This window comes from Chlamydotis macqueenii, chromosome 11 (genome assembly GCF_036417535.1).
Source record: "Chlamydotis macqueenii isolate bChlMac1 chromosome 11, bChlMac1.mat, whole genome shotgun sequence".
Taxonomy (NCBI): Eukaryota; Metazoa; Chordata; class Aves; order Otidiformes; family Otididae; genus Chlamydotis; species Chlamydotis macqueenii.
Genome location: NC_141566.1, coordinates 1382965 through 1397338, shown reverse-complemented (window position 1 = coordinate 1397338; position 14374 = coordinate 1382965). Strand labels below are relative to the sequence as shown.

The 14374-nt window shown below is 57.2% G+C and overlaps 1 protein-coding gene across 2 annotated transcripts; it reads right to left on the bottom strand.

Moving 5' to 3' along the window:
* Nucleotides 1–527: 527 nt before the first annotated feature.
* On the bottom strand, nt 528–12297 carry LOC104481220 (endothelin receptor type B). Of its 2 annotated transcripts, none has more exons than XM_086756469.1 (8): nt 12201–12297; nt 8526–9053; nt 7448–7560; nt 6958–7162; nt 6140–6289; nt 5670–5803; nt 4967–5075; nt 528–4173 (listed from the first exon to the last, which is right to left on the bottom strand). In XM_086756469.1, exons 2-8 carry the CDS (start codon nt 8973–8975, stop codon nt 4024–4026), a joined length of 1311 nt encoding a protein of 436 aa, XP_086612595.1. In that variant the 5' UTR covers nt 8976–9053; nt 12201–12297; the 3' UTR covers nt 528–4023. The 2 variants fall into 2 exon arrangements, with proteins under 2 accessions (XP_086612595.1, XP_086612594.1); XM_086756468.1 differs by having other exon boundaries at nt 12110–12296.
* Nucleotides 12298–14374: the final 2077 nt, after the last annotated feature.

Sequence of the window (14374 nt, the reverse complement as noted above, 5' to 3'; positions counted from 1 at the left end):
TTCTGTTACCGGCCCCAGTGCGGTTGACTTCAACAGGTAGGGCCAGCCTTCCTTTTTAAACAGATCATTATAAAATGATACTCTGCTGGTTTGAGGGTGAGATGAGGAAAGAACCTCTTGCCTTTTTTAACCCCCTGAAGCGTGCAGACGCAGGGAACCCCAGACCAGCCCCTCGTGAGCCGGGTTAAAGGGTGCAGCGCTGAAACCCCGGGCCCTGCTGGGGTCTGCCGGCAGCTAGCGAAAGCCTTTTGTCGGGAGTAATGGGGCGTGAAATTGCGGGAGTTTTCCTGCTCTCTGCCGGGGTGTAGGATTGCGAACCTTCCCAGTTGGCTCTGCACAGGGGGGACACCGCTTGGCTCTTCGCTGGAGGTCTGCAGCTACCAAAGGAACCTGCTGACACTTAATTAAGTATTTAGCAGACTCCGCGGACCCCCTGCTGCTTAATAAGAAACACCCAGAGATTTTTCCTTTCAGACACCAGCATGTTTTATTAACATGCAGAGGAATAAGAGGGAGGATGTAAAATGTCAGGTTTTCTCTACAAAATCAAATTCAAACATGAATTGACAGACCTGGTCTCTGTGACAGTCTGGCGGCGCGTTTGTGTTCGCAGGCGGTGGGCCGGGGAACCAGCTGAGCCCTGCATTTCATCGTAAGGCTCCTTTGCGCCTTTCAGCCCAGGAGTTAGGAAGAGGAGATTTTTAAAAAGGTCTTGAAACCTGTCACTGATCTGCTGGTCGCTTCCCCCGGCGCCCCAGGGATGCTCGGGGCCAGTTGTGTGTTTGCTGGGCTGTGGGGTGCTGATACCTTGGCTCTCTTCTGTCCCTGCTCTCTCACACTCGGTCAAACTTTATGATGTTGGTTTTAGTAGAAGATGTCCGGGCGGAAAACCCAAGGGGAAAGCTATGCCAGAGGAGGAGGAAGCCACGGAACAGACACGCAGCAAGTGACAGCAGTGTCCAGAGCTGGGGTGGATTCATGGCAGTCTGCTTGTTGCGAAATTACTAATGTGCAGATCTGAGACTGGTTTTGAACCATTTCAGGCTGGAATGTCGATGTGAGCGTGGCTGCTAACGCAGGAGCGATTACGTCTGCTCTCGGAGCGTAAAGAGACGGCAGCCACGCGAGGCCCGGGAGGCCGAGTAATGTGGAAGGATTCCCTGGGTGCTGAGGTTGTATCTGCCCTGTGAGTATTAGCAGGTCCTGGCTGCGCTGCCTGTCCTGAGGAGAGGATCCTGGCTCTCCGGCATTGCCAAAGGTCACACTGGGAAATTGTCAAGATGCCTCAGTCTTCACTGGGCTGCCTGGGAGCTGTGCGTTTCAATATGCTAGTGTGCAAGTCAAAGACAGAACAGCCCTCGTGCGGCTGCTGGCAGGCTCTAAACTGCGTGCTGTGCTCGTTTGATACGATGAAGCTGACTTGTACCGGCTGGGACCGACTTTATTTTGCAGCAAGGAGGGCAGCAGCAGCCAGGGACAGGTCTATAGCTCTAAACATCTAAGCTGCTTTTTTTTTTTTCCTTTGCTGTTTCACCTTTTTGGTGCTTGTGGCTTCCCTACCAGGAGGACACGCAGAGCTTGATGCTCTCTCCTGCTTCTTTGAGGCACTGAGTGCATTTTAGCTGGCTCCTGTCCGCCCAAGGTATTTCAGTCCTCTAGAGAACAGCATCTCCCTCCCCGTGTCCTGGCTCAGTGGGCTGCTGCCCTGGCACCTCCTGAGTGCGCTGGGCCCGGAGCTCGGGCGAGCGCAGGAATTTCAGGGGGTACCAACAGGGATGCGATGATGGAGATGTCGACCTGAAGCAAATCACTGCGCAGCGCCTGCTTGCAGCCTGGCAGGGCAGGCCCTGGAGAGCAGGAGAGGGCCAGCCTCATCCCGCCGGGAGACCACCGAGGGGCTGGGCCGCCTGGAGCTGAATTTGCCGGGATTTGGGGTAGGGACATTGCGCTGGCTCAATGTGCCGCCGGCTTACCCGCTGCCACATCCTTGGAGCGGTGTGAGGTGTTCATTTCGAGTCACGGAATCCATTTCCCTGTAAACGTGAACAAATACAGAAACACACAGAATTCAGATTTTTTTAATAAGCACGATCATTAAAAAATATCCTTCCAGTAAGTGATCTGCAGTGGAACAGTTCAGTCTTTATCCGTTTTCTCCGTCGAATTCATTTGTCCACCGGCAAAGGGCAGCCAGCCCTAGGGCAGAGAAAGGGGTGCGGACAGATCTGCTCAGGCGGGTAAGGAGGTTTGCAGGAAACGTGCTGGTCTGGTGTTCCTCAGTCTGCCTGGTTCTGTTGAAGCCCTTTGTCTTTCAGAAATGTGGTTTGGTTGTCAAACACCTGTGTTTCAGGGAAGCTAAGCTAAAAACCCCCTAACACCTGGAAAACGCTTTGCTTTATTTGCAGGTCTTTTCTCTTCTCCCTTTTTCCTCTCTCCGTTTTTGTCCATGGCAAGGTGAAAAGAGCAAAGAAGAAGGAGAGAGAGGTGAAAGAGGGAAGAAAATACCAACAGCAAGGTATTCAAAACCTTGGTAACTAAAACCTTCTCACGCAGGTTTTCTTAAAGTTTTGGCAAGAAGTGCAAGCACGGTTTTTTACAAAAGCATGCCGGAGAAGCACTTGGGGATTAATTATTTTTAACAGCAAATTGGTGAGCGCTCTTTGCTGTGTTTCAGTTCGCTCCCGTGGCTCTTCCAGCTGAGATCGGACCTTCCCCGTTGCCGTGCCCACCTTAGTCTGACCATGAGGATGGCAGCTCTGTCCCATGACAAATGGGGTGAACCTTGACGTCGTGGGGCGACGCGTCGGGGTCCAGCCCCGCTGCCCTGCTGGGGCTCAGCCTCCTTGGCTGGAGGAGGACCAAGCAGAGGCATCAAAATGCGGGGCGCCCCTTTTTTCCCTTCAGAGCTGAGGTGTTGCGGGCGATCCCCCTCCCCGCAGCCAGCAGCTGAAGGAGGCTGTGGAATTTCCAGCTGCTGAGGGTGGCGGATCAGGGCTGGATGCGTTTCTGGAAGGGCACATCTGGGTCCTCGCCCTTGCGTCCGATGTCAGGTGGAGAATTGGCTGCTCCCAGGTGACGCCGGGGGCTGGAAAGGTGAGCGCTGGTTCCTTGGTCCCGGCCTCCTTCGGATTTGAGCCGTCTCTGCTTTCCCTTTCCTGGCTTGCAGACTCTTCCCCGGAAGGGGAGCGCGCCTGTCCCTGGGGAGGGGGAGCCTGGAGCAGATGGTTTGGCTGGTGCTGCCACCGGCTTCTGCCGCGGATACCCAGTCCCCTAAGGCGTGCAGGCACGTACAGTCGCATCCCTGTGCCGTGCCCAAGCGGGGCGGACGTCATCCCCGGGTGGGGCCTGGGGCAGATTTCCCAGGAGAAGGTAAAGAGGAGCGGAGCTTTCAGGGCTCCCCGGGTCAGGTTGGTCACACGATGAAGCCCAGTTACTTCCCATCTCTCCCTGCCATGGACAGGAGGAGACCTCAGGCCGCTGGTGGTCTGCCAGACGTACGTGGTGCCCGGATCTTATCCCGGCGCTTCGCCCAGGGACAAACTGTCCCGGCAGCGGAGGGAGATGATTGGGGATATTATCAAAGCCTTTCTGTGACTTTTTCAGCCGGAAATTGTCACTCACGGTCCTCTCCCTCTCCTCCTCATCCCACATCCATCCCGAAGTGACCACGTCCCAACCTCCCTTCCCTTTTCACACGCGTCTCCCCCCCGCTACATTTCCACCCGAGACAAACGGCTGTAAGTCATTTGGTTTTCCTGCGAGGAAATGAAAAATCCCGTAAGGATCTGAACCCCCCTCCTCCGGCGGTGACTCGGATCGGAGGGCGGACTGGCGCGGTTCAGAGGCTGCGTCCCGAGCTAGTCCCAGGGGTCCATGAAAAGCTGCGGCTCCTTCCGGGCGGGTTACAACACAAAGGCAAAAACGATTCGGGCCCTGCCGGGAAACAGCCGTGCGAGAGAAACGGAAGGGTCCCGCCGCCTCGGCGCAGCGCCTTCTCCTCCCGGCCCCGCGGGTGGCGTGGCTTTAGGAGGAGCTGTACTTGTTACTCAAGCGGGAGCTGCTCCGGTCCAGCCCGAGCTCCTGCCCGTTGGCTTTCCACTTCCCAACGGAGCCCTTCTCGTCTGTGGGCGTGATGCTCAGGGCCGGCCGCTGGCACCAGCAGCACAGGCAGGACTGCGAGGAGACAAGAGGGCGGGGAGGAGGTTACAGGCGTGGGCTACAGGGTGGAAGAGGGGGAGAAGTTCCCTTACGGGTGTTGGCTAGTCAGCCTGGGTTGGAAATGACGATACCCAAAACTTGGGTACCTTTTGCAGTTGTGTTTTCTTGTCTTTGGGGGACAGAAAATACGCATAATGCTTAGCTAGGCTCATCCCATCCCATCCCATCCCATCCCATCCCATCCCCTTCCTTTCTCAGGGATCCACCACTCCTGAAAATTATCTCCTGGGGGAAAAAACAAGTTTAGAGCAGTCCCAGTCCCTGGTCTAATGGTTCGTGGGGATGCTACTCATCCAGAATGACGGGGACTTTTTTTTGGCTTGGCCCAGGTCCTGTGCTGGCAAAGGACTCCCTGCAGCAGGGCAGCGAGCTGTAGCCTACGTGAAGCTGAGAGGAGAGGCACCCAGCAGGGGAAAAATTTGGTAGGAGAAATACGATCGGTAAGTGAATGAGTAGGGGAATCCTGGGGGGTGCTGGCAGCCCCAGCGTGTCCCTGAAGGGACGTTTGTCTGGGAGCCAGGAGCTGCGAGCTCCAGCCCTCTCTCTGCCGCTGCTTGCTGGGTGTGTTTGCCAAACCGCTCTCCTCCCGTCCCCTCGTCTCGCAAGCACAGAAGTCCGCTGTGGTGGGGGTGCCTCTGGCTGCACCGTGCCGGGTCCGTGGGAGCTGGTGCCCCTGGGAGCGGTGTCTGGGAAGGGTCACCAGGAGCTCTGGAAGGGTCACCAGGAGCTCTGGAAGGGTCAGCCCTACCTGGAAGCAGTTCTTGAATTTCCGGCTGACAAAGTAGAGAGCCACTGGGTTGATGCAGGAGTTGAGGGAGGCCATGTTGATCCCGAAGTAATCCATCACTAGGAGGAAACTGGGGAGGGAGGGGAGAGAAGAGGGTGGACGTGTTGGAAGCTCACGGAGAACTGGTTTCCAAAATGCCTACCGACTGCCTGGCCTGGGAACCTACTTCCCCGGAGAGCCGGTGACTGACACCACAGAGGTGAGCACAAAGCCGTCCCTCCTGCCATAGAGCAATTGCCCAACGCTTTTTCTTGCGAGGAGCGTTTCCTGAGGAAGCCAAAAGCATGAGACCTGCTTTCCCCGGTGACCCTGATGTTCTCAGGCTCAAGCACGTGTAGCAGGGTCTGGCCCCATCTGGATTTTGGCGTGATGGGTAAGGAGGAGAGGGGAAGACAGGCGCCTGCCAAGTGGCAGAAGGTGCGCACAGCCCTCGGACGTGCTGCGGCCCCTTTAGCCCATCAGGGTATGGTTCTCTGCCCAGGAGACCTCTTTACCCCATAGCTTTATAAAGACATTTCAAAATTGGGCTTCTTCTCTTCTTATAGTCCCCCACACCCTTTCCCTGTGCCTGTCAGGAGGGCAAACACCATCTAGAAAGGAGCTGTTGAAACAAGGTGTTTGGAGGGGCAGTGAGCCCACGGTGCCCCCCCGCCGAAGCCCCTACCTGAGCAGTTCACATCTGTTGGGGTCCGTCTGGTCATAGATGGTCTTCTTGAGGATGCGGCTGAGGTGGAGCGGCAGCCAGCAAAGCGCGAAGATGACCACCAGGCAGAAGACGGTCTTGGCCACCTCCCGGCGCTGCGAGGAGAAGGGGTAGTCTGGCTGAGCATCGGGGAGCAGGTGCAGCAAAGCACCTTCTCCGCGTGCTGAGCAAAGGCCCTTCCAGTAATTTCTGTGATCTGATGTCACCCCTTCTGAGTCCAGAGCACAACCTGCAGGTCCCAGCTCCCGCATCGTGAGGAGGACTCTGAGATCCAGGCTGCAGAAAGGGGTAGGGTACCAGCGGCGCGATATGGACCAGACTCCACGCCCCTTCCCACCACTGCTCCTGGTGACCTTCCTGGGGTGATAACTTCGACTGCGCTCCGTCCCGTTTGGGAAATATCAGGGTTTCTGCCTTCCTGCTTTTCTTACCCGTTTCATGTGGTCGTTCAGAGCAATTCTCATGCCGTTCCTCTTGCTCAACATCTCGCATGACATGAGGGTGTAGAAGATGCCGGTGCATACCAAGGGGAGGCAGAAATAGAAGCCAAAGAGCCACCAGTCCTTCACATCGCGGTAGAACTGCGTGGAAAAGAAAGAGCAACTGGAGACGGGGCAAAAGGGCGGAGGGCGACTGGAGCGTGAACAGATGCGGTCCCTGACACCGATGCCGGCCTCTGGCAGACACTTCCGATGCGTCGAAGTGTGACAGCTCCTGCGCTCAAGTGCACGTGGGGTTATCTCCCCCCAAGGCTGGCGCGCATTTAACCTAAATCAGTAAAGACTGGCTTACGTCTGGCTGCCAGTCCCGTCTAGCACTCTTGCGCAAGAAACGGTTTCAAGGAACTTATTTGGTGGACAGGGTGGGATGAGTACTGGCTCTTTGTAAGGGTCTTCGTTCCCTTGCTCACCCTCAGCCGAGCCTGTGTAAAGACTACAGACTGGTTGTGGAGATGGGACAGCGTAGCAGGTTCTGAAGGGTCCCAAGATGTGTCATGGCCTTTGGTCGTGGATCGCAAAGACATGACATAGCTTGAGGACTGGCTGCCTGTTTCCTGGTCCCACCTTCAAAGCAAGTCTGGCCCATGTCACCACAATGCTGGGTCTTCTGTGCTTTGTCTGATGCCATTCACCCCGACGGCTAGAAGAAGCCATCTACAGAAGCATCGACTCCTCTAATCAAGGAGGGAGGACGCCCTGGTTGCCTGTGCCTCCCTCGCACCGCAGCTGGGGTGGGACAGAGTACGTACCGTCATGAAGCTGGATTTCTGTTCGGAGGCGAGCATGCAGACCCACAGGTGTTGTTCCCAGTAGCTGAGCTCCACCATGTCAAAGGCGATGGCTTCGGGGACTGCAAGCACGATGGCCACTGCCCAGATCACCATCACCTCCACCGCCTTCCACATGGGGATTCCTATCCCCTGGATCCGGCTCCAGGACGCCACTGCTCGGTACCTGCCCAACGCGTGGGGTCGCAACGGGAGCAGATTTGAGAAAGGCAACCGTCAGCAAGGGGCTGAGAAGGTGCAGGTTAGAGTTGTCCCCAAACGCCCTTTCCCTTACGCCTTCCTCCTCCACCCCTGAACCTTCCCCTTCAGCAGGATGGGAGGGATCAGAAACAAGGGCTTGATGGATGAATGTGATGGTAGCTGTCCTTGACCACTTGGCCAACGTCTACTGGCCACTGGGGAGGTGCCACACTTCCCCACCACCCAAGCAGTTGCAGAAGTTGTTTCTTACCTGTCGATGCTGAGAGCACAAAGGCTGAGGACTGTGATGCCCACTGAAGCCTTCTGGATTAAGGGGACCAGCTTGCACACCTGCACGCCGAAGGGCCAGTTCTTGGCCAAGAGCTGGGGAAGAACCGCAGGGTTAAGAGGCTGCTTTGGGAAAGCGTGTCCGGCTTCCCGTACCAGCGGCTGGTGACCCACGAGGTGTGAGAAGCCCACAAAGAGCGGCTGAAAGCACTCTGAGGTTATCTCCGCCGGGACTACGCGGTGTGCGCTCTCCGGCGTTTGGTGTTGTACTGGGAACCGTCCGTTCCCCAAAGGGCTCGCTGGGAGACGAGCTGTCATGCAGATGGAAGGGAGGTTCTGAATCCGTACCCCGGGTGGGTTTGGGTGGATCTGAACCCCGAGTGCCACAATGGGCTTTGGGTCGCTTTCAGAGGGAAAACAGGTGTCACTCCCCGAAACAGCCAAAATCCAGCCAGGACCGCTTCTCTCAGGTGGCTTTCAAAGCCACGCAGTCTCAAGTCCTTACCGTACCCTGACCCTCTACCACGCTTCCACTCCCCACAGAACGCATACGCCGTGGCCCCACGCTGGGGTAGGCAGAGGGAATCAGTGGGGACAAGATGTCCCGAAGGCAGCGTCCCTGGAAAAAGCCCCTGTTTTATAACACGGCCCGCTTCCTTCTTCCTGGGGGAGCCTTCACACTTAGAATAAAGGAGATCTTTACCTGAGGCTGACTGACTGAGCTGTGCTGGGAGAAGCGTCAGCAGTGCACAAGAACAATGATTTTTGGTCAGCTGAAGCAAACATTGGGTTCAAATGTCGGGAGACCACGAATGACACTTTTCTTGTGATTTTAGGTGGGGTGTAAAAGATCTGGAAGGTTGTGTGTGTGCACGTAACAGCCGCAGCTGAGAACACCTCTGAGCTTTTTGTCTGTTGGTGTTTCTCTCATCCTTTTGAGAGCACCCCCCACTTCTCCCTTGCAAAAATGGGGCCCATGATAAGGAGCAGAGGATAGGGGTCTTCCCAGGGCACCGAGGCAGGTGGGAGCGGACACCGTCCCTGCCCCGCGCGGAGCCTACCTTGTACACGTTGATGGGCAGAGCAATGAGGATGTAGAGGAGGTCTCCGAGCGCCAAGCTGGCGATGAGGACGTTTGGCCCGTTCCGCATGCACTTGTTCTTGTAAATGATCCTCAGGAGCGTGGAGTTCCCGATGATCCCGACAATGAAGATGGTGCAGGACACAATGGTGTTGATGTACTTGAAGATGTGTCTGATGTCGGCTGGCTTCACGCAGACGGGCAGCAAGGGCGGCTCGGCGCTGGTGCTCCTGGGGAGGCTCTCGGAGTGGTTGGACGGCTTGGCGTCCTGGAACAGGCTTGCCTGGACCAGACCGTAAGCCTGCTCCTGGCTGAGCACCTCAAAGGGGACTGTGCTCTCCTGGAGAGCCCGTGGGGTCTGGCCGTCTGCCCCAGAGAAGAGGCAAGTCAGGAGGACGGCTAGAGCGGTGGGAGCCGGCATTCTCGCCATGGAGGAGCGGGCGGCGAGGCCGGGCGCAGGAGCCCTTGCGGTGCTCGTGGGATGTCCTCGCTCAGGTCTTGGCTGGATCTGCAGGTGGAGAAAGCGACAAAGGAGAGGACTCAGCAGGGGAAGGAGGGACGAGACAAGACTGAACGAAAGCAATCGCTGGAGAAAGCCCGTCATCACAGCGGTCAGCAATACGCCGGCTTGGATCCTGCCCGGCCAAAGCAGCTCACCCCCACAGGTCAGCAGTCCTTGCTGCTAAAATTAAACACAAACTCAAACTGAAAGGAAAACAAGAGTCTCCTGTGCCCCTTGCACAGAAGTTCAGCAAATGAGGGCAGCTGCCCCTTCTCAACTGGGAGTGTTGATCGGTTACTGCCCCTCTGGCAGATTTGCCCAGCAAACCCGACTTTTCCGCCCAGCGCGGCCGTTTATGCCCACCCCGCGCTTCCCGTGTGGTTTGGGACTGCCCGAAGCGGCGGCTCTGGGCACGCGCCCTCTCGACACCGCGCATCTGGGCCGTTCTGCAAGCACCAGCTCGGGATCCGCGCGGCCAGCGGGCCTTTCCTTCCAGTTCGTGTGGCGGGAAGAGCGGAGCCGCGCTAACATCCCTCTGCTCAGCAGATCCCGCAGGCTGCCACGCGCCGGCTTTCAGCGCACGGCGAAAAGACTCAGCTCAAGGCTGGGAACCGTGACGAGAAAACGCTCCGAGGGCTTTTCCAGAAACACCGCATCGATACCTGACATCCTATTCCGATTTATGTGCGAGCAGCGCAGCCCCTCCTTCCCCATCCTTACGCTCGTTAGTTGAACCGCTTCCTTTCCAAATCTGCCGTGCCCGTCCGACGCAGCTCTCGGGGACGTAAATCTCCCTGTGCCGTTCGCAGCTTTGGCTGCCGAGCGCAGCGGAAGGCCCCCTCAAGCTCACCAGAGCTGGAGCGTCGCCGGAGCTGGGTCCTGCTTTGCAGATCCCAGACGCCGCTTGCTGGCAGGACGGGCTAAGCCGCGGCTCCGCAGCCGGGTGAGCAAGCCCGGGGTGGCGGCAGCGCTGCCCTGGCAGGACGTGAATTTGGGGACAGGGGCTTCTGGACGGTCCGGGTAGGGTCCGCCAGCGGGAAGCGAACGCAGGCGGGGTGGGGATCTGAGCCAGAGCAGCTCTCTCCCAACAAACCGGCCCAGCCGGCGCTGCCGCCGTCTCCGATTCACCCGGCTGCTCTTGCCAGGAAACCTACATCAGGCGCAGCCCTTCCCGACCCTCTCACGTCCTTCGCTCCTGTCCCTAGCAAACCGTAAACAAGCCATCTTCGCAGGAAGCCTAAAATTTATTCCCCGTTTTTACAGGCACTAAGATAACCAAACCCCGTCACTCACAGTTTAGACCCGTGAACTAGAGAGTTCAGTTTCCAGGTCTGTTAAAGCAACCACGTTTCCTTTTCTACTTTGAATCTTTGTAACGGCACCTTCGGTATGGTTTCACCAGGGCAGAGTTAAACACCCCGTCGCTTTCCAGCTCGCTGTAACCCTGCTGCTGTCCGCTGCAATATTCCTGCCTAGTGTCAGCAGCCCTGGGTGCTCTCTGTGCCTTCCCCCTGCGCAGCCTCACACGGCTTTGCAGACTTTTCTTGCGGCTAAGCCACGGCGGCGTGAGCCAGAGCAGGCACTATGAGGTTATCTGCCTGCAAAAAAAAATTTAAAAAAAAGCAGTTTTCAAAGACTTGAAGAGGATTTAGGGAACAATCTCCGTACGACAGCTGGGAAACAACCGGTACCTGGCCCGCACGCGCCCTGCTCTCGGAGGTCCGTGGGCATCCCGTCGCTGAGGGATACCTGCGGGTGTTTGGTCTGAAAACCGGGGAAACCCTCAGCCCGACTGTCCCTCCTGCGCGGGCAGAGCTGATGTCCTGGGGAGGGGACAGTGGGGTGCCGGCTTGTCGCCTTGGATATCCAGCAAAAAATCCTGTGGGAAGGGACTAAGCTGTGTGCCAGAATGGCTGGTGGTTAAGGAGCCTGCAGAAGGAGCCTTCTTCCACCAAAGACCCTTTGGAGGTGCCCTCCTCTCCACCCCACTGTGCCCACAGGACCAGGGCTCGCAGGAGAGGGCAGACCCGGCTCAGAATCCCCGCCCGGCATCCTCGAGGGGCTTTGGCTGGCACGGACAAACGTCCGCCGCTCAGGGCTGTCCGGGGGCTTGGAGGAAGACGGTGGCTCCTCGGGTCAGCCCGAGGAGGGGTACCGGAGCGTCCCGGGAAAGCTGTGTCCTGTGCCCTCTGCGGCAGCGGGATGCGCCCGGCCGCTCTCCCCCAGCCCGGGGCGGCCGCTCGGCCCCTGGGTGTTTGGCAGAGGAGCTCATGTGAGCGAGCATCACAGGACACGGCTCGTCCTGCCCGTCCCCTCCACCGCACAGCTGCCAGGCACTGAAGGAAAAAAACCCCCACTTCTCCCCCATCTTGCCTTAAAATCCAGCAGTTTGGTAAAAGAGAAGCATTGTCTTCTCCCGTTCAGCAGCCCATTTATTTCCTGCCCTCCGCGCCACCTCTCGCGTCTCAGAGCGCTTGGAAGCATGACCCTTTCTCACTCGGGGGGAAACTGAGGCACGGGGGCGCCAAGAGCCCCGCAGACGTGATGCCAAAGCCAGCGTTGCTCAACCCAAAATCCTCTGAGCTTGGCTGGTGCTGTTGATCAGCTGGGGAATGGTGCCGTCCCCATCCCACCTGCCTGCCTGGGGCTTTTCTGTTAAAAACCAGCTTAGCGGCGTGGGCTTGGGACTCCCCATGCCCAGGAGACCCCACCGCATCCCCGGCAGCATCCTCGGCTCAAGCTCAGCTCCGCCGTGGCAGCGCGGTGCCCGCTGTCCTGCCCGGAGCAGCTCCGCGTGCGCTCTCCTGCCGGACTCGCCTCCCCAAACGCAAACCAGAGCTTTTCTGCGGATTAAACCCTGCGGGTCGGGGAAAAGGGGAGGGATAACAGTGCATCCCCAGCTGCTTCCCTGGCCCAAACCCAGCCTGGCCCCTTCCCCTCGGAGTTGTGCCGGATCTCTTCCCGCACACCCTCTCCCTGCCCGTCTCGCTCAGGCACCCCCCTCCCTTCACCGCCTCCCCCGGAGCGGGGAGACCGAAGGAAAAAATGTGCAAAAAACTCACCCTGAAGCAAGAAATCACTCTGTTTGCAAAGTAGCGCACGGACCAGCGCAGCTTTTCATTGGCGCTAAGTTGCCTTCCTCGTCACCATCACCTTCGGATGCTCCTGGGATCAACTGCTTCTCCGCTCCGGGCCGGGCATGTCCCGGGAGAGCTGGAGCGTCGATCCCGGGCTTTGCGTTTGTGCTCAGGGATGTCCGGTCCCTCCGGCCACTCGCTGAGGTCTCACTGAGACGGAGCGGTGGGTTATATAGAAAACCGCCGGGCTCCCCCGGGGCGCGGCCCCTGTGACCAATAGGCGACGTGCGGGACAGGGGATGGAGGAGGGCGAAGCGGGAGACACGCAGGATGGGGCTGGGAAGGGGAGGAAAATAGTAAACAAATAAAGCTGGAGGGGGAGGGAGGGAGCCAGGGGAAGGCGGCCGGCCGCAGAGCAGCGCGTCTGCTCGGCGCGGTGTCGTGATGGGCAGGATGGGAAGAAGTTCCAGCACCCAGCCCAGTCCCTGGACGGGGTCCTGGCTCAAAGGCTCCCCTCTGCTCTCCACCTGCCCGTGGACAGGAGCTCACGGGCAGTCTCCTCCTGCCTTTCCCCAAACCGTAGGAACCTGCAGACAACGCGTGCCGCTGCGCGGCCAGGCTCGTTCCCCACGGACAAAGCCTCTCCCAGCCTCCTTGGCTCACCTGCTTGGAGAGGGAAGGTTCCTTCCTCACCACGCTGTGAACCAGGCTGTTCTCAGGAATGGGGGATTTATTTGGCTTGTGGCAGGCTGTTTATTAAAAAAAAATGGCAAATCACCTTGCTCTTGGGTCCTTGATGGCTCAGAAACATGTTGGCGTGGGGCAGCTGTACCAAGGCAACTTCACCTTGGTGCAGGAATCCCTTTGCCCTTTTAGCCCCGAAACAAGGACAGAAAATTTCTGCACCCAGAAATAACCCTGGCAACCACTCACTGATGGGAGCAGAAACCAGCAGGAACCTGGGTTTGGTTTGTCACATTACTCATGGGACAGGGACAAGTTTGTTGCTCTCCAGGGAGAAGATGCAGCCAGGCTGTGATAACGTCTGCGTGCGGCGGCCACTTCCTGCCCTGTCAGCAGAAGGATTAAGGGGTTAGATGTCAGGATCCAGAGGGTTCACAAAATCGATGCTAATTCCTAAAGTCTCCCTGCAGAGACGCCTCAGATCCGCTCAGTCCACCCGTGCTGTGCCAAGCACCGAGGACGGCTCCTGACTTGACCACAACCTCAACAACCCACCTCACAGCAGAAGGTGGGGATCCCATCCAACCTGTGAGAGGAAGTTTTTCAGAGGTGCCTTGGAGGCACAGACAAAAGAAATCCTCATTGATGTGGAATGTGCAAGCAAATCTCTTCTGTTGGCACTGAGACACTTTGTGTTGGTCTTGATAGAACCATAGAACCATGGAATGGTTAGGACTGGAAGGGACCATTCAAGCCCACCCAGCCCAACCCCCCTGCCAGAAGCAGGGACATCTCCAACCGGATCAGGTTGCTCAGAGCCCCGGCCAGCCTGGCCTGGAACATTTCCACGGATGGGGCATCCACTGCCTCTCTGGGCAACCTGGGCCAGTGCTCCACTGGATGTGGATCTCAGTCTTTAGACCAGGTAAAGTGAGGAGACAGACGAGATTTATCAATTCTCCTTCAGGAACTGCGAGAAGAACACAATAACTTAGTGCTGAGGCATAGGTAGAAATAAATCTATAAGGAACAGCTCTTGAAGTTAATAGAGGACTTCTAATTTCAAGAGGTGACGAAGGCCAGGCTATGACAATTGAGACAACTCTCGGCAGGGAAAACTTTCTAGCGTCGCTGTCGGCATTTGCCAGGCAGCATCATAAAAGGAATGCTGCGTTTGCCTTGGTTTGGAGTTGACTCCAACACACTCAAATTTGTGGCCATCCTTTTCCAGCCCTTTTCGTGGGGATCATGGGTGAATTTGTGCAGGATCTCTGCTACTTCTGGGAGAACCTGAGAAGTTCACGATAAAATATTGCTATATGTATATCCTGTTACAGCCTTTTTTTTTCTGAGTGGATCCAGACACGAGAATGGGTTAAACTCCCTCTCCTCTTGAGATTTAGCAAAAGAGGCCAATGAGAACTTGATCAGCCTAGCTTTTCTCAGGGAAGGTTTGTAAATAGGGTAGAGACAATCTATGTTTGTTGTTTGGGAACTTTTTTTCTTCTTTGTGTGAAAGCAGATTATCTCTTTCTCCACCGAAACATTTCCACAATGCCTTGGAGG

Bases quoted from the DNA above. Each gene is read 5' to 3' on its own strand.
- LOC104481220 (XM_086756469.1), bottom strand. From the start codon at position 8,975: ATGGCGAGAATGCCGGCTCCCACCGCTCTAGCCGTCCTCCTGACTTGC. The intron at 6,290-6,957 runs GTACGTACTCTG...TTTTCCACGCAG, and splicing joins AGAAATCCAGCTTCATGACG to TTCTACCGCGATGTGAAGGA. The intron at 5,076-5,669 runs GTAGGGGCTTCG...CTCCCTCCCCAG, and splicing joins AACAGATGTGAACTGCTCAG to TTTCCTCCTAGTGATGGATT.